The 22,725-nt window shown below is 50.1% G+C and overlaps 2 protein-coding genes across 2 annotated transcripts in view; one reads left to right on the forward strand and one right to left on the reverse strand.

The window, feature by feature from the left end:
- The window catches only part of LOC309340999 (uncharacterized protein), a 99,587-nt gene extending 96,560 nt beyond the window's left edge, over positions 1-3,027 (forward strand). Inside the window, exon 7 of the mRNA XM_081860373.1 lies at positions 1,380-3,027. Within this exon, the coding sequence (XP_081716499.1) occupies positions 1,380-2,791 (1,412 nt within the window). The 3' untranslated portion in view covers positions 2,792-3,027. The remainder of the gene's footprint in view (positions 1-1,379) is intronic.
- Positions 3,028-3,766: 739 nt separating this feature from the next.
- On the reverse strand, positions 3,767-16,180 carry LOC309341200 (olfactory receptor 52P1-like). The gene is made up of 3 exons (XM_081860730.1): positions 16,105-16,180; positions 9,539-9,641; positions 3,767-8,374 (listed from the first exon to the last, which is right to left on the reverse strand). The coding sequence occupies exon 3, from the start codon at positions 8,191-8,193 to the stop codon at positions 7,336-7,338; it is 858 nt and encodes a 285-aa protein (XP_081716856.1). The 5' UTR covers positions 8,194-8,374; positions 9,539-9,641; positions 16,105-16,180; the 3' UTR covers positions 3,767-7,335.
- Between the last annotated feature and the right edge of the window lie 6,545 nt (positions 16,181-22,725).

Here is a 22,725-nt window from a genome sequence, read left to right on the forward strand (position 1 = left end):
CAGCCTGTAAAAGTCCCTGTACAACCCGGAAAAGCTCTGCCAGACAACCTGAGGGTGCAATGGAGGCAGCAAAGTATGCCTTTGCTACCTTCACTGCCACTAGGTAGACTTGATAATGAGCCCTTACCAGTGTTTGGTTGCACTCATTCGGATCTTTCCTCCACTTGCATTCAAGACGTCTCCCAGCTTGTTTCCTCGCCCTGAGCTCTGGAGTATACCAGGGAGCCAATGAGGCTCCACCAAGTGAGAGAGAGTACTCAGGGGTGATCGTGTCAATTGCCCAAGCCATTCGGGTGCTGCAGAGGTTGACCAGGGCTTCGACAGGAACACCAGTCATATCAGCTGGAAAAACCCCCAGAGCTGTTTGGAATTCTACTGGATCCATCAGCCTCTGAGGGTGGACCTTCCTAATAGGTCCCCGCCTCTATGGAGGGGGGAAGGTGCTCATATTCTAAATCTCAACAGGAAGTGATCTGACCATGACAAGGGACTGATGTCCATGTCCCCCACTTTCAGATCACCCTCTTTCTGCCCAGTCAAGAAAACAAGGTCCAGTGTGTGGCCTGCCTTGTGCGTTGGGCCAGAGACATGTTGGGACAGCCCCATAGTTGTCATATCAGCCAGGAAGTCCTGATCTACCCCAGAGGCAGCTGCCTTCGCATGGGTGTTGAAGTCTCCCAGAACCAGCAGTCTGGGAGTCCTCAACACCGCCTCTGAGACCAGTTCTGTCAGCTCAGGCAGGGAGACTGTTGGGCAGCGAGTCGGGCGGTAAACCAGCAGAATCCCTAATCTGTCCCGATTACACAACGCCAGGAACACACACTCTAGATCCCCCCCCCAATATGGACAGGAGCCTGGAGATAGAGAATCTCTATAGATCACAGAAACTCCCCCCTCCCTGACCCCTGAGTCTGGCCTGATGCTGTACTGAGTACTCAGGTGGGCACAACTAGGTGAGACCAACTCCACCATGTTCACCCACCTAGGTCTCAGTGATACAGGCCAGATCAGCCTCCTCAACCATAATCAAATTGTGGATGAGGGTGATTATAATCTGGGCTGACCTGGTGTTCAACAGCAGCAGTGCAGACCCAAGGGCTGGCTGATACAACAACCCCAATTCCCTAGGTTGGAGGAGGGGCTGGCACACAGCAGAGTCACTAACTGCCTGAGCCATGTGCCCCTTACCCAGCGTTCCTCCTCCTACGCCTTACCTCCCCCTACCCAGAACCACTATAATTGGGGCTCCCCTTCTCCTCTCCTCCCAGGCACATCCCACCCTTGAGGCCCAATTAAAAAACCCATTTAATTAGCATTCTTCCATAATTGAGGACTCCATTTGTTCCTGAGGCTCTAATCCCTTTTTGTCTCCATTGCAGATTCTGAAGAATTGGAAATCAAGAAAAAGGGTGACCACAGCAAAATCCCCAGAGAGGAGAAGCCACGTAAACATTTGGTGTGTGGAGAGAGCTGCAGTCACAGCTCCCATTCCACTTCCCATCAAAGAATTCTCAATGGAAAGAAACCCTATCAGTGCGTGGAATGCGGAGAGAGCTTCAGGAAGAGCTCTGATCTCGCTTGCCACCAGAGAATTCATACAGGGGAGAAACCCTATCACTGCAGGGAATGTGGAAAGAGCTTCAGTCAGAGGGGCCATCTCACTTCCCATCAACTAATTCATACAGGGGAGAAACCCTATCAGTGTTTGGAATGTGGAAAGAGCTTCAGTACGAGCTCCAATCTCACTTCCCATCAACTAATTCATACAGGGGAGAAACCCTATCAGTGTGTGGAATGTGGAAAGAGCTTCAGTCAGAGTGGCCATCTCACTTCTCATCAAAGAATACATACAGGGGAGAAACCCTATCAGTGTATGGAATGTGGAAAGAGCTTCAGTACGAGCTCCCTTCTCAATTCACACCAACTAATTCATACAGGAGAGAAACCCTATCAGTGCTTGGAATGTGGAAAATCCTTCAGGAAGAGAGGCCACCTCACGTCCCATCAACTAATTCATACAGGGGAGAAACCCTATCAGTGCTTGGAATGTGGAAAGAGTTTCAGTAGGAGCTCCCTTCTCAATTCCCATCAACTAATTCATACAGTGGAAAAACCCTATCAGTGCTTGGAATGTGGAAAGAGTTTTAATCAGAGTGGCCATCTCACTTCCCATAAAATAATTCATACAGGGGAGAAACCCTATCAGTGTGTGGAATGCGGGAAAAGCTTCAGTACGAGCTCCCTTCTCAATTCCCATCAACTAATTCATATAGAGGAGAAACCCTATCAGTGCATGGAATGTGGAAAGACCTTCAGGAAGAGAGGCCATCTCACTTCCCATCAAGTAATTCATACAGGGGAAAAACCCTATCACTGCCTGGAATGTGGAAAGAGCTTCAGTAGGAGCTCCAATCTCACTTCCCATCAAAGACTTCATACAGGGGAGAGACCCTATCGGTGCATGGAATGTGGAAAGAGCTTCAGTAGGAGCTCCGATCTCACTTCCCATCAAAGAATTCATACAGGGGAGAAACCCTATCAGTGTGTGGAATGTGGAAAGAGCTTCCGTGACAAGAAGATTCTCTCTTCTCATCAACTAATTCATACAGGGGAGAAACCCTATCAGTGTGTGGAATGTGGAAAGAGCTTCAGGAGCAGCTCCTCTCTCACTTCCCATCAAAGAATTCACACAGGGGAGAAACCCTATCAGTGCAGGGAATGTGGAAAGAGCTTCCGCAAGAGTCACCATCTCACTTCCCATCAAAGAATTCATACGGGAGAAGCCATTTAATTTATTGGATGTGGATAAAGCTTCTGGAAGAGCTCCTCTCTTGGTTCCCATCAAAGAATTCATACGCAAGGTGGAAAACCCATTCATTATACAGCTTTAGGCTCCAGTGTAATGCAACCCTTTCCACTGTGTGAAACCTCTGGCTACTAGTCTAGCCTTGTACTGTGGTTCTCCTGTCACTGTGGGTTTAATTCTGTAAACCTAACGACAGCTCACTGCCTGCTTGCCTTCAGACCTCATTGAGTTCATCTCTTTCTCCATTGCCTCTTGCCATTTCCTGGCTTCTGCTTCAGGCAACTGTTGAACTTCCTCAAAACTCTCTAGTTCTCATTGCACCAACCCATACACTGGTGACTTTGAACCTCTCAGGCAGATTACCTTTTGTGGTGTGTGCAGAACACCTTGGAACCACACCAGAAGCCCCCTCTGACCCACTGGGGCCAGCTAGTGTGTCCTTGGCATCAGAAGACCCCCTCTGACTTACTGCATCTTTTGAACTTAACTGGACTGGTGGGAGATGTTGGTGCACTCTGAGGCTCTTACTTTACAGCCTTTGGAGATGCCCTTTCCTGCTCCTGGTCAGGGACTTGATCTTCAGCAGGTTCAGTTACTAACTCTCCCTCCTCAGCAGAGTCAGGCAGACTCTCTGAGAGAATATCTGGATTCCCATGGATGCGTGTCCACCCGCTTTGCTCATAAAACTCAGCACTCCTGCTGACTAGAACCTTTGACTGATTGCCTTCTGGATAGGCAAATCTCCACCCCTTTGTCCCTGGCTTATACCCACAAAAGATCATTTTCCGGGACCTGGGGCCACCCTTTCTGTGTTTGGCCTTTGGCACAAGGACCCAAGCCTCACACCCAAACACACAGAAGAAATATACCTTTGGTTTCTTACCCTGCAACAGAAAATAGGGTGTGTCCCTTACAACAGAGTTGTAAGAACAATTCAGAGTGAAATTCGCCGTCTTCCAAGCTTCTGCCCAGAAGCGTTGTGGTAAGCCTGAGTCAAAAAGCAGCGCTTCCACCGCTTCCTGAAGCGTTCGGTTCCGCCTTTCTGCCATCCTGTTCTCCTGTGGTGAGTGCAGAACCGTCAACCTGTGACGTATCCCTTTCTGGTGAAAGTAATTCTGCAACGCAGACCCAGTGAACTCCCCACCCAATCTGATTAGATTCTGCAGACCCTCAGTGAGAATTGGAGTTCAACTGCAGTGACCCACTCCCTCAGCATGGTGGCAGCCTTACCCTTTTCTTTCAGAGGTATCACCCAACCATTTCTAGAGTAATCATCTGTCAGGGTCAAAACGTGTTTAGCCCCACTCAGACTTGCAACAGGCATAAGGCAAAAATATCTGCATGAACCAACTCAAAAGGTTTTGTGGTTATCCTGTCAAACCTAGGATAACTGCATGTTTTACCTTTGCCTTCTCACATGCTCTGCAATCCAGGAACTTAGCACATGACTTCATTTTGCATCCCTCAGTGCACCCTGGAATTTTCTTGACATATTCCCATCTGCAGTGGGACATCCCCCTGTGTCACAAATGATGACACATATTGTGAGTGGGAATGTTAGCACGCTGCGCCTGTGCTGACTCAGTGTTTCCCTTACCTGCTTGAGGCGTTTCCAGAACAAATAGCCTGTTCTGACATTCAACAGTTGTCAGCTGTCTCTTGGAACCATTTGGCAAGTGAGACTGTTTTTCCAATGGAAACAGCTCTGCAGTTCTGCATTTGGACACCAGATGGCAGCAGATGATAACTTGCTCCACTGTTGATCACCCAATGCTGTACATTGCTCTGGTTGCCATCCTTCACCGTTGCAATGGAAGCTGCCAAATGATGCAAACTTGTGTCTCCTTCGTTTCCCCTGGGACCTCTCCGTGCGTTTCCACGCTGTCCCATTCCTCTAATCTGGTTACCTGGGGCAACGACCTTGGAGGCATCCTGTTTCTTGGGGCAGTTTACGCAGGTGGTCTTTTGAGCCACAGTGATAACAACGACTCGTAGCAAAAGCCTTTACAGTGTCTTCAGTCTTTACTGCCCCCCCTTGGAAGCAGGACAGCCTGAACCAGCTCGATCCTCTCTCTGCAGATGTTCCTCTTCATTGCACAGGTGCCCTGAGACAAACTGCAGCGTTAAATCTGCTGGGGGCATGGCTTCGAGGTTCAGACACAAATGGTCCTAATTCTTGTCTAGTGAACTCAGAAGAATGTAAACTTTCAAATCTTCCGGAAAAGTCACGTTTAACTGCCTCAGCCGGTTATACACAGCCACCATTTTTGTCACGTGCTCCCTGATGCTGTCCCCCGGATGTAGCCTCAGCTCAAACAAACTTCTGGTGACATGGATCTTGGCCCCTGCTGTGGTTCTGTGATGGACCCTCTCAAGTGCCTGCCAAATAGCCTGGGCATTCTCCAACCCTTCAATGTGGGGCAACTGGGAGGCATCCATGCTCAGCACTAGCAAACCCATTGCTCTCTGGTCTTTCCTCAGAGCAGCAGCAAGCAGCTGCCGCCACCGCAGGTGCCACAGCACTGTCTCCTGCCTGGACCGGAGGGGCCTGAGTGCAGTCCCAACACCCCCCCCCCGCGCAACAGGACCTCACATCCCGAGCTATTAACCCTATAAGCTCTGGGTCTCCTCACAAACACACCTCTTTAACCAGGCCTTTGGCTGATTGACATCTAATGCCCTTTTAAAATGTGGTGAGGAGGGGTGGTTTACTGTTTTTTAATTGTTTAATTAATTTCTATTTTGTGACTTTATGTTGAATGTGCCCTGAGGGTACTAGACAGGCGTCAGCAAACTTTTTCAACGGGGCTGGTCCACTGTCCCTCAGACCTTGTGGGGGGCCCATCTATATATATATATATAAATATATGAATTCCTATGCCCCAGAAATAACCCAGAGATGCATTTTAAATAAAATGACCCATTCTACTCATGTAAAAGCATGCTGATTACTGGACTGTCTGCGGGCCAGATTTAGAAGGCGATTGGGCCGGATCTGACCCCCGGGCCTTAGTTTGTCTACTCATGGTATAAGGCATAGGAGGCAACTCTTAGAGGCTGGGAGGTCTTTGGCTCCCATTTGGAGTCTGTAACTCCCAGTTGTTTCACATTATCAATGTGTTTCTGTGTGTTGAGCACATATGATCGCAGGCGAGACTGAATAAAAGACTTCCTAGGAAATTCCCTTTGACAACTTCTCTATTGTTTCAAATGTGACTTCACTTACAGATAAGAACAAATCATATTTATTGCTGACAAATCATACCATCGTCAACTCATGAATTTTAACATGAGCAGCTGCTTTCTTCCCATTTCTTAGGTGGAATTAACTGATAATGAAAAGGAAGAAGGGAGATAGACCCTTTCCCTCAACCTTCGGGGATCTGGGGGGCTTCATTTCACCCATTAGTCCTGCTCCTGAAAGCTTGGCAGATGTGGAGTATTTGCTCACACTCTGCCATGACTTAAAAATCAACTTTTTTAATTTTTAAAGAAATGGTATTCCAGTGCTAAAAAGTCTCAAGAAAGCAATTGCTGTAGTAGCTGGCATCTTAGCGAGCCGAGTGCCACTCTGCCAACTGTCTCACTTCCAGCTAACTAATCTGGAAAGCTGCCCTGTCATCTCTGCAAGGACCTCAGTGTCTCTTGAATCACAATTAAGCATTTATGGAAATGGTATACTGGGCCACTGAATGTGCAACCTGCCAGCCCTGCCCTGGATGTTTTGGTGTGGCAGCAAGTGTACTTTGGAACTCCCTGCCACTTGACATCAGGCAGGAGGCTTCACGGCCCACTTTGCAGCATTCAACCTTGTTACCGCTGCTGAGTTTGTGATAGCTACACACTGAGGAGAGAGAAGCCAATTTCCTACGTATATCCAAATGGATTGAGAAAGTGTGGTTTTCAGTAAATATAATTTAGCTGACACTGCAAAAGAATGCATCTAAACCAGCCTAGCAGACTCATGGGGAAATGGACATTTTGGGGGATGTTTTGAAGCAGTAAATTTAGTGATCATTTATTTATTTATTTCATAAAATGTATATACTGCTTGATTGTAAACAAAACAAAACCCTCAAGGCAGTTTACAAAAAGATACACTGAAATCATGAAAAATCGTGCTGCAGCATTCTGCACCAGTTGCAGATTCTGGATCAAGCGCAAGGGATGCCCCACATGGAGGGTGCTGTGGTCATCCAGCCTTGAAGAAGCGAAGGCGTGAGGCCAGGCTCTCCCAGTCCAGGAATGACGAACCATCCAGAGCTGCTCAAAGGAGTTTCCAGGCACTGAGTCTGCCTGAGTCTCGGCTGGATAGAGAAGCAGCCCCAAGCCCCATGAGGTTCATATGGAGAGAACCTTTGGCTTACCTTATTTACTAATAAAAATAACTGGAAACAGACATGAGATAAATAAAACGAAAGCAAACATTTGTGGCCCCCTCTCGTGGTTTCTGCCCAAATGTCAGTGTTGTGGGAGAGGCACCGTGACTGGCAGAGCCCGGCTTGGCACCCAGGAGGGCAAGGAGTTGTCTAGTGGTTTGCAGGCCCCTTTCGCCCTTGGCCAAAAAGGCCAAGCACCCTCTGGCGGATCTGCTGGGTCTTCACCCCATAGACGAGGGGGTTCACCATGGGTGGCAGGAGGAGGTAGAGGCAGGCCAGCAGGATGTGGATGTACGGAGGCACATGGTGGCCAATCCGGTGGGTCAGGAAGGTGAAGAGGGCGGGCACATAGGAGACCAAGATGGTGCAGGTGTGGGCCGCACAGGTGCCCAGGGCCTTGGCGCGAGCGTCCCATGATGAGAGCCGGAAGACGGCCCGGAGGATCATGGTGTAGGAGGCAGCAATCATCCCCAGGTCCAACACCACCACTGAGAGGGCCACACAGATGCCATACACCCGGTTGACAGTCGTGTCACTGCAGGCCTGCTTGACCACCGCCATGTGCTCACAGTAGGTGTGCTGGATGACTGTTCGGAAGCCACCAGGCAGCCTCTTGAGGAGGAGGAGGGGGCAGGGCAGGACCAGGATCACGCCCCGGGCAGCCGCCGCCAGCCCCATCCTGGCCACTGCTGTGTTGCTAAGGATGGCCGCATAGTGGAGAGGGTGGCAGATGGCGACATAGCGGTCAAAGGCCATGGCCAGCAAGATGGCGGACTCCACGATGGAGAAGGTGTGGATGAAGTACATCTGTGTCAGGCAAGCATGGAAGCCAATCTCCCTGGCGCCCGACCACATGATGGCCAGCATCTTGGGCAAGGTGGAGGTGCTGATGACCAGGTCGTTGGCGGCCAGCATGGAGAGGAAGAGGTACATGGGCTGGTGGAGACTGGGCTCTGTCTTGATGATGAAGAGGATGGTGACGTTCCCCAGCACAGTCAGGACGTACATGAGGAAGAGGGGGGTCCCAATCCAGGTGTGGAAGGCTTCCAGACCAGGGATGCCCACCAGGATGAAGGAGAACTGGCCCAGTAAGCTGGCTGTGCTGTTGAGGGCCTCCAGCGTTGCGAAAAGGAGTCACGAGAGAGACCCACCCTGGTGAAGCTTCTGAGACCTGGAGAAAGTCACACAGCTGGAAGAGGGAGAGAGAAGGGTGGCCCCTGGAGGAAGCGCTGGGCTCACCTGGCTCCCTCCCGTGCCCTTTCAGGAGCCCAGAAAGGACTATTGCCCGGCTGCTGCTAAAACCAAGGGCCCATCTAGCCCTGTTCTCACAGTGGCTGATCAGGTGCCCCAACAGGAAACCCCCAAGCAGGATCCAAGCACAAGAGCCCTCTTCTCCCCTCCTGTGGCTTCCAGCAACTGCTTTTCAGAAGCATGGCTGCCTCTCCTTGTGGAGCCAGAGCAGAGCCCTCTCCTCCTCCAGGAATTTGTCCTTGAAAGGCTCATTGGTTGGTGGACATTGCTGCCTCATGAGGCAGGGAGTTCCACCATTTAACTAAGAAGGACTTCCTTTTATGCCCCCTGAATCTTCCAACATTAATCTTCATTATGGGTTCTAATGTTGGGAGAGGAGAAAAATTCTCTCGATCCACTCTCTACATGCCATGCAGAAATTCATAAACATCCATTATAGGATTCTCTGGCCAGACATTACCAGGATATGAAAGGTGGAATTGTCCAACAACTTTTGGGGTGTCCTGGTTTTTACTTTTTGAAATATGGTGGTCCTAGGGTCTCGAGCTGATATAAGCCTAAAATTACTTTCTGGCCCATGAAGAACAGCCACACCAATTTTCTACAGCTCTTAATGATCTACGATATATGTTTGTGTGTGTACAAATACACACCCACCCTATAATTTCCCCCTCTCTGGTCTTCTGTGGTCTCGTCTTGGCTCCCTCACCACTGCCCAACCCCTGTGGCCAAAATCATTCTTGTTCTTCCTGGATTGAATTCTGCCTCAGGGCAGGGACCTGTCCTTTAACACTTTGCAAAAGGCCACCCATGCCAATGGCACAATGCAAAATAGCAGTAATGGTGACTTTTACAATTCTCTTTTGTGTGTGTGCATAGCGGTGTGGGGGTGTGTGTGCAGGGGGCAGCTGGCCCCCCTAAATCAAGTAAATAGATAGAAAACATTTAACTAACTGACCAATTGTATCACAGTTCTGCCCCCCACCCAACATAAAGCTTGCACCCCTCAATAAATAAATAAATCCTGGCTATGTCCATGGTCCTGTGCCTGTTCTATTCCAAAACACTGACATTTTGGGACTGTGCTGAGATTATTGTTCACCTTTTCCAGCCACACGTCACATCACTGCCTTGGCTCCATCACGTTCCCTTCAGACCCTTGCGATGCCATGGCTTCCCTTGACCAGGTCACTGAAGGTTGCCCTCTGCAGAAGGAGGAGGAGGAAGAGGAGGAGAAATAGAAATAGAAGAAGAACCCCGGAGGGTCATTTGGCCCCTGCAGTGCAGGAAACACAGCTACAGAATCCCTGACAGATGGTCCCCCAACCTCTGCCCAAAGACTTCCAGGGATGGAGAGCTGTTGTTGATGATACAATCATAGGATTATAGACTTTGGGGGGGGGACACAAAAAAGCATCTAGTCCAACCCTGTACAATGCAGGGATCACTGACAAGGAATCTACCTTGCAAATGCACAAGACTTACTGGGGAAGTGGGAGAGGAGAGCCTTGGTTGGAGGAGACGAGGAAGTGTGGGCCCAGGAGGAAATCAGTCTTGTGAGAAGATACAAAGGAAGGATGAGCTAGAGGGAGCAAGGAAGTGAATGGAGCTCCAAAAGGGGAAAGGGGGGGGGACAGTGGAGGCAGATGGAGGAGGACTGGTGGGTGGGTGGGTGGATAGATGGAAGCAAACAGGAAAGAGGGATTAGCTGCCATCCCTGCATTACAGCGACTTGGACTAGATGATTCTTGGAGGTCCCTTCCAACTCTGATTCTATGACAGGCAGGAGGAGAAGGAGGCTGTGCTCTGGCAGCCCCAGAAATGGCTCCCCTCCAGCCTGCCGTCCTGCTGCTGCTGCTGAGTCTGGAATAAAAACCACCCTTGCCATCGTTATTGCAGCAACAAGGAATGCAAGTAGAACATGGATGTTTCCAGAGGGAGGAACTCCGCTGCCCTATTTTTGGTCCTCCACCCAACCCAACCAAAATTTCTCAGCTTCCTGCAGGACCAAAATCCTCCAACGTTTTCTCTGATGAAAATAGGGATGACAAGGAATTATGGTGCTGGAGGAAACTCTTGAGAGTCCCATGGACTGCAAGAAGATCAAACCTATCCATTCTGAAGGAAATCAGCCCTGAGTGCTCACTGGAAGGACAGATCGTGAAGCTGAGGCTCCAATACTTTGGCCACCTCATGAGAAGAGAAGATTCCCTGGAAAAAACCCTGATGCTGGGAAAGATGGAGGGCACAAGAAGAAGGGGACAACAGAGGACGAGATGGTGGGACAGTGTTCTTGAAGCTACAAACATGAGTCTGACCAAACTGCGGGAGGCAGTGGAAGACAGGAGGGCCTGGCATGCTCTGTCCATGGGGTCATGAAGAGTCGGACACGACTAAACGACTAAACAACAATAAAAGGAATACTAGGACATTCCAGGATCAAATCAGAATCTGGGACGGCTTCTGCAAATCCTGGAAAAGAGGGTCTGCAAGAGCTGATCCAGCACACAAGCAGGTGAAAGAGAAGGCTGCAGGTTCCAGGCAGGAAGCGGAGATGTCGGAAGGCAGGAAGAAAAAGAGAGAGAAGGGGGGGGTCTCCAGGGTCACTTACTGCCATTGTGGCTGGAGTGTCTGCCACACCGGTCCTTGGCATCAGCTGCTTGGAGCTCTTGGGGTCCCCCTGGCACCCCTTATATGCTGGCCCAGATCCTCCCTAGGGTGTCTGTGCTGCTGGTGACGCCTCCTTCTCCCTTTTGTGCGTAATTGCAGTTCAAGTGTGCAGCTTCCTCAGGGAGGGGAGCAGCCTCTGGACCCATGAGTAGGTGCTGGATCCATCCTGCGACAAAGCTGGACATTGGCAGACTCCAGAGGGACAAATGAAAGCCCTTCTCCACACAGCACAGAGCTAAACTGCCAAGCTATCTCCCCCCCGGAGGCAGTGGATGGTTTCTGAAGAGGATCAGACAGGTTCATGGAGGAGGAGAATGCTGCCAGGGGCTCCCAGGTTTTGCTGGAGGCAGCCAGGCTTCTGAATACCAGGTGCAGGAAACCACAAGGAGGAAGGGGGCCCACTCACCTGCATTCCCAAACCTAGCTAGAATCATAGGGGCTTATCCATTGTTCTGCCCAACATAGCTCATTTCCCCTTAGAGCCTATTCCTACTCGCAGAATACAGCCACCTTCCCTGAATATGTGCAAATGAAGCACTTGGGAGAAGGCAAATATATGATCACCGAGATCTAGGGTGCGGAGAAAGGAATGCAGTTCTTTCAGAACTCTAATGTAAATCTATCTCCAAATGGGGGACTGTTACAGAATGGAGGGGGGCACATGAACGGAGTCTTACTCCCGAGTAAGACACGTAGAACCCAAGGAGGCGACCTCAAGGGAACCCTGCCATACTAGGACTCCCCTCACCGCATCACAATGTTGCACCGAGCACCGCATAAAACCCCAAGAATAAAGCACCATTTCTGACCCTGTATCTCTAAACTACACACAGGCAGGCAGTATGAACGATTGATGTATTTTATGAATGAACAAGGTATTTGCATTAGGATGCGCTCTAGCCAATCAGATTGCGTCGAATACAGCCCTTCAGCCAATCACAGCAATGCCATGACTCTGCAGAGGCAGCTCAGCTTGAGTTCCTTTGCACGCTCCACTGAGCGCTGACAAGGTGATGACAGCTCCCGCTGTGAGAACAATGGACTGATTCAGTTGAAACCTGTTACCTTGTTAATCCAATCAAAACTAGATACAATGTAGCAATGTCAGACCAGGTTACTGTTGGGATTCAGAACTTACAGGGTTAAGATGTTCTGAGTGACGCCTCACATTCTGACGTCAGTTTTGGAAGGTGGGAGGAGATTTTTCCTTACTTGTCTCTGTGTCTTCGAGAGAGACAGCAGCCATTAGCCATGAGTGCTAGAAGTCCGGGAGAGTCTATCTGAGAAATGCTGAGCTGTAAATATTCTGCTGTAATAAAAGGCTAATAAATGGACATACAAGTGCCTGATGTGTTTGCCTGGATCTGAAGCAACGGTTTTTCTCCGCTGTGTTTACTCTGCAAGGCGTGACGGAGCGAAGCATCGGCGCAGGGGAAACGTGCCGGACCCGAGGATCGGCTATAAACTGCACCTAATTGGCATCGTAAAGCAATTAGTTAAGCTTAAACATCTAATAGGTTATGGACTAATTACCGCTATAAAACTGTTGCGAAGTGTGCTTTGAAGTCAGCTGGGTCAGCTGGGAAGACGCTACCGAAAGCGTAGGTCTGCGTTCTGAGGCAGAGCAGCTGGCTGAAAGACGCTGATTTTTGCCTGATGCTGAGAGCTGAGAGCTGAGAGCAGCTGAGACAACGGGTGCTGGAAAAGCTGTTACGTGAGTAAGCTTGGGGCCCCGGGAAGAAAATGGCAGACAGCCAGGTCCTTGAGGACATTCCGTTTGAGAAGCTCACTTTAAAAAGTTGGGCAACCTGGTCCAGAAGAGTGAGAGGTTGGTTTTTGGCTACTGGGCTTTGGAATGCAAGCCAGAAAGATCCACTACCCCTCAGTCCAGGAGCGGATGGGACAGACGTTGCAGGCTTTGAGGCTGTGTTGCCTGAAGATAGCCAGCAGAGAATGCAAAGAGAGCTTGGCATGCTGAAAGCATGCGTACATGCATCGCTCTTGCCTAGTTTGGAGGGCATAGAGTCAGCGAGGGCTGCCTGGGAGGTGCTGAGAAGTTTGTGTGAAACATCAGCAGGAGGCCAGAGCCCTGGAGAAGCAATAAAGAGCCCAGAGATGGCTGCAGCCCCAGTTCCTGATGAATTAGCCTCAAGGAGCGCTGATGAGCAGGTCGGGGGGGGCGAAGAATTCCAAAGGCAAGTTTAAAAAGTTTTCCACTGAGAGTGCCGGAGTGGAATGCAGTTTCAGAGGGGGCAGGGCTGGCAGGCCAGCTGAGAGGAGCCCTGAGCAGTGTTTTTCCACTGGCGTTCGTCGTTGCTTTATTTGTAATTCCACTGAACATTTGCGTCGCTGTTGCCCCCACCGGAGCAGGGAGACAAGGCAGGATGTTGTCAAGGTCGCTTCACATGGGAACCAGCAAGGTTTCCATGGCAACCAGCCCGGCAAGGCAGCCAGGCGTGGGAATGCGCAAGGCGGACGTGCTAAAGACAATGAAGAAGCTTATCAGCTGACAGCCAGTCTTGCAATGTTTGAGGACAGCTCTGAGAGAGACACTGAGCTCTGCTTTGTAATCGACTCAGCAGTGAACTGCAACTTGATTCCAGAGACCCCTGCTGTCGAGATGTGGAATTGCAAGGCAATTCCAGCTGGAAAAACTGTTCAGTTTGCAAATGGGAAAAAAGGAAATGTAACTAATGTTGCTAAAATCTTTCTTTCTGTTTTGCAGGAGGAGTTGGAGGTTTGCACTGTACCAGGGATGCATCACTGTCTTTTATCTGTCCCTTGTTTGTTGAAAAAGGGGTTTAAGGTTTCTTTTGAAAATGATACCTGCACAATCTCCAAAGGAGGGAAGCGGCTGGTCAAAGTTAAAAAGGGGCAGAATGATCTCTTCATTCTTAAAACGCCTCTGGAGGGTGAGGGGAAGGTTGAGAGAGCACAAGCCCTGCGTGCTACAGTTCCCACTCATGTTTCATGTGCGTGTGCTTGGCACAAGAAGACAGCTCATAGTTCTCTTGAAGAACTCCAGGTGCTACCTGAGTGCTCCAAAGGCTGTAAAATTCAGGAATGTGGAAGTGCCATAAATTGTGAGACTTGCAGACAGGCAAAGGTAAAAGGGTGTAGTTACCCAAAGGTGGAGAGGGTAACCACAAAACCTTTTGATCTTGTTCACATAGATCTGTTGGGTCCCATGAAGGAACCAAGTCTGGGAGGGGCCAGGCTTCTGCTGACGATGCAGGATAGTTTTTCGCAGAACTCCTGGACTCATGCTCTCAAATCCAAGGAAGATGCAGCACAGCTGATTAAAAGTTGGATTGAGGAGGTGGAACTAAGGTTCTCCACCAAAGTGCAAGCAGTCACTAGTGACAGAGGTGCGAAGTTTACTGGGTCTGCTTTGCAGAAGTTCTTTCACCAGAAAGGGATACGTCACAAGGTGACTTCTCCTCAAGAGAGGGGGGTGGCAGAGCTCAGGAGTGAGGCTCTGGTTAAGGCTGCACAGGTGATGCTGTCAGACTCTAGATTACCTCCAAGCTTTTGGATGGAGGCAGTTAAGTATGTGAGCTTCACCTGGAATCGGATCTACAATTCAGTGGTAGGTGACACACCTTTTTTCATGTTGCACGGCAGGAAACCCCAGATTCACTTTCTGTGTTCCTTTGGGTCAGTTGCATCTGTGCTGGAGCCTGAGGCTTTGCGAGGGCCAGGTGAACCCAAGTTCCAGAAAATGATCTTCTGTGGGTATGAGCCGGTTTCTAAAGCATGGAGGTTTGCGTACCCAACAGGTGATCAGAGTAAGCTGCTGATTAGTAAACACGCTGAATTCTATGAGCAGGATGAAAGGTCAAAGACTCCTGCAAAGCGTGATTTTCTCTCAGAATGTCTTTCTGATTCAGAGCAGGAAGGTTCTGATGAGGAGGAAGGAGAGGCTGAGTCTGCTGATGACGATCAGCGCACTGAACAAAGTCAGGAACAGGTTGGGGCATCTCCACAAGTTGTAAAAAGAGAGCCCAAGAGTGAGCCTAGTTCTCCTGTTAGCGTAATGCAGAGGATTCGAAGACGCTTTAGGTCAGAGGGGGAATCCCGTGATGCAGAGGACACACCCACTGATCGCAGTGAGTCAGAGGAAATACCTGAGTTTGTGCCCAGGCGGTCCAGTCGCACAACGAAAGGTATTCCACCTGAGAGGTATCAGGCCACAGGTGCGTGGGTAAGTTTCGCACAGTGCGAATCTGAGAGTTGTGAGGATGTTCCACAGATGCCTGACAGGAACGCCAGGAGAAGGCGCAAGGCATTGGGGAAGGGATTGATCTCACAGAGGTCTGCAAAGGTACATCCACAGGTCTCATCAGAATGCTCGGCGAGAGGGGGTGTTGGGATTCAGAACTTACAGGGTTAAGATGTTCTGAGTGATGCCTCACATTCTGACGTCAGTTTTGGAAGGTGGGAGGAGATTTTTCCTTACTTGTCTCTTTGTCTTCGAGAGAGACAGCAGCCATTAGCCATGAGTGCTAGAAGTCCGGGAGAGTCTATCTGAGAAATGCTGAGCTGTAAATATTCTGCTGTAATAAAAGGCTAATAAATGGACATACAAGTGCCTGATGTGTTTGCCTGGATCTGAAGCAACGGTTTTTCTCCGCTGTGTTTACTCTGCAAGGCGTGACGGAGCGAAGCATCGGTGCAGGGGAAACGTGCCGGACCCGAGGATCGGCTATAAACTGCACCTAATTGGCATCGTAAAGCAATTAGGCACGTCACGCTTAATTATTCTAATAGTTACTTCTGAAAAAAACCGTCTGTACTAAAAAAAAGCCTAAAACGCTTGGAAATTCATAGAAAATCACTGTCCACCGATTCTCTTCATTCCACTGCCAATCTACTTTGTTGGCCAAGGACCCGATAAGCCCTCGGCCCTCACCGTAACCCCTCAAGCAGGAGGTCACGTATGCACAGGAAGGGACTCATAGGTGTCAATCACTGGGCAACCCCCTCCTCCGGACTTACCCAGGTGGAAGACTATGCAAACCTAAGTCCTATTGTTCTCTTCCTGTAGGTGCTTAGAATGTACTCCCAATACATATCCTGTATTTTCACGTTGCCCCCCCCATATTCCTCTTATGTTAATCATGTATACCCTCCCCTTTTATGATGTAGTAATAATGTAGTGATGATGTTTAGTGAACTGTATGCTGGGATAAGATATGAACTTTCAAAAGTCCTTGTCACCCCGTTCTCGGGGTTCAATTCCTCTTTGAAGCTGTTGCACAATAAACTTTGATCTTCAGCTATTTGCTCTGGTTGGTAGCTGGGCTCCTTCTTTGTTCCACAGGGACCCATGGGCTCTGCCCAATGTGCTGGGTGGCTGAGCAGCCTCGCACCCGGATTTTTCCGTAACATCATCATCATCATCATCATCATCATAAATTATTTATATCCTGCCCTCCCCAGCCAAAGCCGGGCTCAGAGCGGCTAACATCAAATATATAACACATTAACATAAAATCAGACAATCAATTAAAAAACATCCTCAAATCAGATCAGGGCGGTGCTCCTGTCACTGAAGCTCTTCCCACATTCTAGGCACTGATAGAGTTTCTCCCCAGTGTGAATTCTTTGATGGGAAGTGAGATGGGAGCTTTGACTGAAGCTCTTTCCACATTCCACACACTGAAACCGCCCATCAAAGAATTCACAGCGGGGAGAAACCATATCCATGTTTGGAATGTGGAAAGCGTTTTACCTGGAAGCAAAGTCTCACTTGCCATCAAAGAACTCATATTGGGCAGAATCAGAGAATCATTTAATTCTGGTGTTGTAAGTGACCTCTAGTGCCATCAAGTCCAACCCCCTGCAATGTAGGCATCACAACGAAAACATCCATGGCAGATGGCCTTCCAACCTCTGCTGTAAAACCTCCATGGAAGGAAAGTCCATCACTTTGCAAAGGAGTCCATTCCACTGTATAACTGCTTCTATTGTCAAAACGTAAGGCTTTTAAACAGAGATTGGATGGTCATCTGTCATGGATACTTTAGTTGAGATTCCTGCACTGCAGGGGGTTGGAGTAGATTACCCTTCCAACCCTATGATTCTCTTCTTCTTTGGCGATCCCTCGTAGCCGAGTAAGGTTGTTTTCCATGAACATGGTCTTAACAGTGAATCCGTAAGTGACTGGAGGCCAATTCTGGATCCACACCTCCTTCTACAGTGGGGACATTGGTTTCTGGGCAGGAGTTGATAACGGTGAAGGTTTGCCAAGTGTGCCTTCCTCTATTACTTTTCTCTCTTTCGCCCTGAGTTTGAGCGTCTACAAAGCCCATGACACCTTTGGTAAAGGCTGTTCTCCAATTGGAGCACTCACAGGCCACTGTTTCCCAATTGTCGGTGTTTATACTACTTTTTTTTTTTGAGAGAGAGTCTTTGAACCTCTTTTGTTGACCACCAGCATTACGCTTTCCATTTTTAAGTTCGGAATAGAGTAGTTGCTTTGGAAGAAGAAGAAACAAAACATCTACAGTACGTCAGGAAGAAGGGGGGAATAAAGATCTACACTGGGAACAAGGGTGGGAGGAGACCAGCAGAGCCTCCTATTTGCCAAGATATCACTGTAGACTCAGCATGGGGTGCTGCCAAGGAGGTGACGGATCTGGCTTCCAAGGAGTGTGGTGCAGCTGTCACTGTCGCTGTGGCGGCAACAGCAGGCAGTGCTTTCCTTGGAGGCCAGATCTGTTGTCCCATGGATCCTGCCACCCGAGGCAGTCACCTCACCTTGCCTCATGGGTGGGATGGCCCTGCCTTCCACCCAGCTATGATGCCAACATCCCTGCCTGTCCTTCATCTCTTGCATGCCCCTGCTTTCACAACTGGGGGTGCCTCCTAATCCCTCCTATTTTGCAACCCCCTCTGCACCCCCATTTTCACCTTCACCCCTTTCCCCCTCTGCTCTCCTCCTTGCTTTCTTTATCTCTCCCTTGCAGAGGGAATATTGCAGATATTAAGACTGCACAGCTTGAAGCGACTGGAAGTTTTATTTTGGAATAAAACATTGTCTAGACCCATTAGATTGTTCAAATCTTTACTTGCAGAACTTTCTTCAGAACAAACACATCAAAAAACGCATCCAAAGCATTCTATACAATATCTTGTGCTGTCCAGCACAGGCCCAGCATCTTAGAAATAACAGACAATTCCAAACAGACCTAGAATCCAAGGTCTCTCTCTCCTTAGAGCCTCCATTTGGCCTGGAGCTGTTTTCTCTTTCTCTTATTATCAAACCCATCAAGGAGCTCAAAGAGCTCTTCTGGCTTTTCTTTTGCTTCAGTGACGTCTTCCAGTTAAACCCTTTCAGCAATACACACAGGCATTCTTCATTTCCGTGTCTATTAAGCAATTCTACTCACCAGTGATTACTCCCCACTTCCATGCCTTCTCCTCCCTCCAATTGTCCTACCCTGTTTACACACACAAATTCCATCATCACCCCCTTCACCCCCTGTGAACAGACAATGAGCATCTCCTTTACAGTACATTTATTATTCAGGAACTACAGCGATCAAGATAAATGGTCTTCCCAAAATTAAGGTTTACGTCCTCTTCAATTCAAACTTATCTCACCGGGGCTTTTTCTCAGCCAGAACTTGCCAGATCTCAGTTCTGGCACCTCTCAGATGGGCACCATTGCCATTAAAAGAGAACAAGAGAAGCATTCATGTTGAGTTCCAGCCCCTCTTTTTATAGAAAAATAGCACTGTATCTCACAAAACACAATAATAAGCTAGGAGGAACTGCAGGTATAGGGAGGTATACAAATGTAATAAATAATCATAATAATAACAATAAATAATAAAACAGTTCAAAAGACTCAGGTGTGATATTATTCACTAAGTAAATAAGCTCCATCCCCTATGATTGACTATACTTTATTGTCAAATGTCTTTTTTTTTTTGTCTGAACTAAAACATTAATCCAGATGCAAAAGAGATGCCGCTTTGCCGGTGAGTCTTGGGGAGGACCGCTCCCCCTGCAAGCCCATTCTCCACCTTGGGCCTGGGGGCGGGCCCCAGACTCCATCTCAGCATATAAGGCTTCAAGGAGGCCTTGGAACACCACTGCTGCCGCTTTGCCGTGCGTGTGGGGAGGGCTTCCCCCTGCTAGCCCATTCTCCATCTTGGGCTTGGGGACGGGCCCCAGACTCCACCTCAGCATAAAAGACTCCAAGTAGGCCCGGGACACTGCTGCTGCCGCTTTGCCGGTGAGTCTTGGGGAGGACCGCTCCCCCTGCAAGCCCATTCTCCATCTTGGGCTTGGGGACGGGCCCCAGACTCCACCTCAGCATATAAGGCTTCAAGGAGGCCTCGGAACACCACTGCTGCCGCTTTGCCGTGCGTGTGGGGAGGGCTTCCCCCTGCTAGCCCATTCTCCATCTTGGGCTTGGGGACGGGCCCTAGACTCCACCTCAGCATATAAGGCTTCAAGGAGGCCTCGGAACACCACTGCTGCCGCTTCGCCGTGCATGTGGGGAGGGCTTCCCCCTGCAGGCCCACTCTCCATCAGGCCTTGGGGCGGGGCCTATGCTCATCACTGCCGCACCTTTGGGGACATTGGTGCTGCGGCAGCGGTTGTTTGAAGTGTTTTTATATGTTTTAAACTGTGTGGGTTTTTTTGTTTTGTTTTGCTTTGTTGTACCACCATAAGCGGTGATTTTTATCCATGTATTTTTATTTTGTTTTGGTCTATTTTGGGTTGGGGTGGGGTGGTTGTGGAGTGGGGTGGGGATTGGCTTTATTTTCGTGTAATTGTTTTTGTTTGTTTGCTTTTATATTCTGTAAATGGAGGTGAGCCTGAGGCTTGGGATTCCTACTGTGGAGGGGCAAGGGAGGTATGGCGGTGGGGGCAGATGTCATAGGCGAAGGGGATCGAGATACGGATATGCTCGTACCCCTTCCAATCTGCGCCCCATCCCGAGAGACGAGGGTAGGGTGAGCAAGGATTACTCACCTCCGTCACTGGTGTTGTGCAATGCCAGGTCTATAGGCAACAAAACCGCCACCCTGCGAGATTTCTTCACCTCGCAGGGGGTTGACCTGGCATGTGTGACTGAGACCTGGGTGCGCGAAGGGGATACTGTTACCTTACGAGAGATGGCGCCCCCGGGTTTCTCCGTCCTCCACCAGTCGCGGACTGTGGGCCGGGGGGGAGGGGTGGCGTTATTAATCCGGGAAGATTGTCCTTTCAGGGCTCTACCATCGCCATCGATCCCCGGCACTGAATGTGTTGGCCTAGTGTGGGGCTCCGAGGTGAGCTTGGCTGTCTGGCTGGTGTACCGGCCACCCAGCGCACCAGCAGCCACCCTGTCAGGCCTGCTGGAGGCGGTGGCCGGCTGGGCCTTGGAGTTCCCTAACCTATTGGTATTGGGGGACTTCAACATCCATGCTGATGCCACTCCCTCCTCGCAGGCTCTGGACCTGGTGTCTTCCATGGCGACACTAGGGCTCTCCCAGTTTGTTTCGGGCCCCACACATCAAGCAGGCCACACGCTGGATTTGATCTTTGGCATCGGTATAGATGTGATCATGTTTCCTTCGATGAAGGTGCCATGGTCTGATCACTATGCCCTGAAAGCCAGGATTGACGTTCCACCCCCACCCTGCTTGGGTGGCGAGCCAATTTGGGCTCGCCCGCAAAGGCTGATGGACCCTGATAGATTCCGTCAAGCCTTGCGGGACCTTTCTCCCCCTGGCGACTCATTGACTGAGCTTGTTGAGGCCTGGAATACCCAGCTCCTGGCAGCCATCAATGAGATCGCACCTAAGCGCCCTCTGCGACCCCGCAGAAACCGGGCTCCCTGGTTTACCGAGGAGCTCCGGAAAATGAAGCGGGACCTCAGACGGCTAGAGCGAGTATGGCGGGGTGCCCGTGACGGAGCCTCAAGAACATCTTATAGGGTTTTTATGAAAACCTATGAGATGGCAGTGAAGGCCGCTAAGAAGTCTTACTTCTCGGCCTCCATTGCATCCGCTAGCTCTCGCCCGGCGCAATTATTTAGTATAATTCGGTCTTTAACGTCCCTCGAAGGACAGCCAAATTTAAATAACAATTTGACACACAGCTGTGAGGCATTTGCGAGCTTTTTTGCGGAGAAGGTCTTGTTGCTCCGCCATGACCTCCCTGCCAATTTGGATACAATAAAGGAACTGGAGGCCCCTCGACTGCCCTCGGGTTCAGTATTGGACCACTTTGACCGGATATCCCCAGCCGATGTGGACAGACTCCTCCGAGCTGGAAAGCCCACCACATGTCCTCTCGACCCGTGCCCGTCCTGGCTGATTAGAGCGTGTCCAGACGAGGTGCGGGCCCCCCTGGGGGATATCATCAATCTGTCCCTTGGCACCGGGACATTCCCAGGGGAACTGAAGGAGGCAGTGGTGCGCCCGCTCTTAAAGAAAACATCATTAGATCCCTTAGATCTATCCAATTACCGCCCGGTTTCGAATCTTCCATTCCTGGGTAAGGTGATTGAGAGAGCGGTTGCTGAACAGCTTGGTAGGTTTCTGGATGAAACATCGGCTCTGGATCCATTCCAGTCCGGCTTCCGCGCTGGTCATGGGACTGAGACGGCTCTGGTCGCCCTAACAGATGATCTCTGCAGGCAGCTGGATCGAGGCGGGTCGGGGCTGCTGATTCTTCTAGACCTGTCAGCAGCCTTCGACATGGTCGATCACGAACTCCTGGACCACCGCCTTGCCGACGTGGGGATCCAGGGCACAGTCCTTCAATGGCTGCGCTCGTTTCTCTCCGGTCGGGGACAGAGGGTGGCGCTTGGGGGGGAATTGTCATCCCGCCACTCCTTGGTGTGTGGTGTGCCCCAGGGTGCAATACTCTCCCCAATGCTTTTTAACATCTTTATGCGCCCCCTCGCCCAGCTTGTCCGGAGTTTTGGGCTGGGCTGCCATCAGTATGCTGATGACACCCAACTCTATCTGTTGATGGACAGCCACCCGGACTCTGCCCCAGACACACTGATCAGATGCTTGGAGGCTGTGGCTGGATGGTTACGTGGGAGCCGGCTGAAGTTAAATCCTTCGAAGACAGAGGTCCTCTGGCTGGGACGGGACGACAGGGGGCTGAGGGGGCAACTCCCATCTCTTGCGGGGGTGCAATTAGTGCCAGCACCGTCCGTTAAGAGTTTGGGTGTAATCTTCGATACCTCCCTCTCCATGGAGGCGCAGATTGCAGCTATAACAAAGGCGGCATTCTTTCATCTCCGCCAAGCTAAGCAGTTGGCTCCTTACCTCTCACGCCCTGACCTAGCCACTGTGATCCACGCGACGGTCACCTCCAGACTGGATTATTGTAACTCGCTCTACGTGGGGCTGCCCTTGAGACTGACCCAGAAACTCCAGCGGGTGCAAAATGCTGCAGCGAGACTCCTTACGGGGTCTTCGCTTAGAGATCACATTCATCCGGTGCTATACCAGCTGCACTGGCTCCCGGTGGAGTACAGGATCAGGTTTAAGGTGCTGGTTTTAACCTTCAAAGCCCTATACGGCCTAGGGCCCTCGTACCTACGGGACCGCCTCTCCTGGTATGCCCCACAGAGGAACTTACGATCTTCAAATAAAAACA

Source organism: Podarcis erhardii (assembly GCF_964252035.2).
Source record: "Podarcis erhardii genome assembly, chromosome: 4".
Lineage (NCBI taxonomy): Eukaryota > Metazoa > Chordata > Lepidosauria > Squamata > Lacertidae > Podarcis > Podarcis erhardii.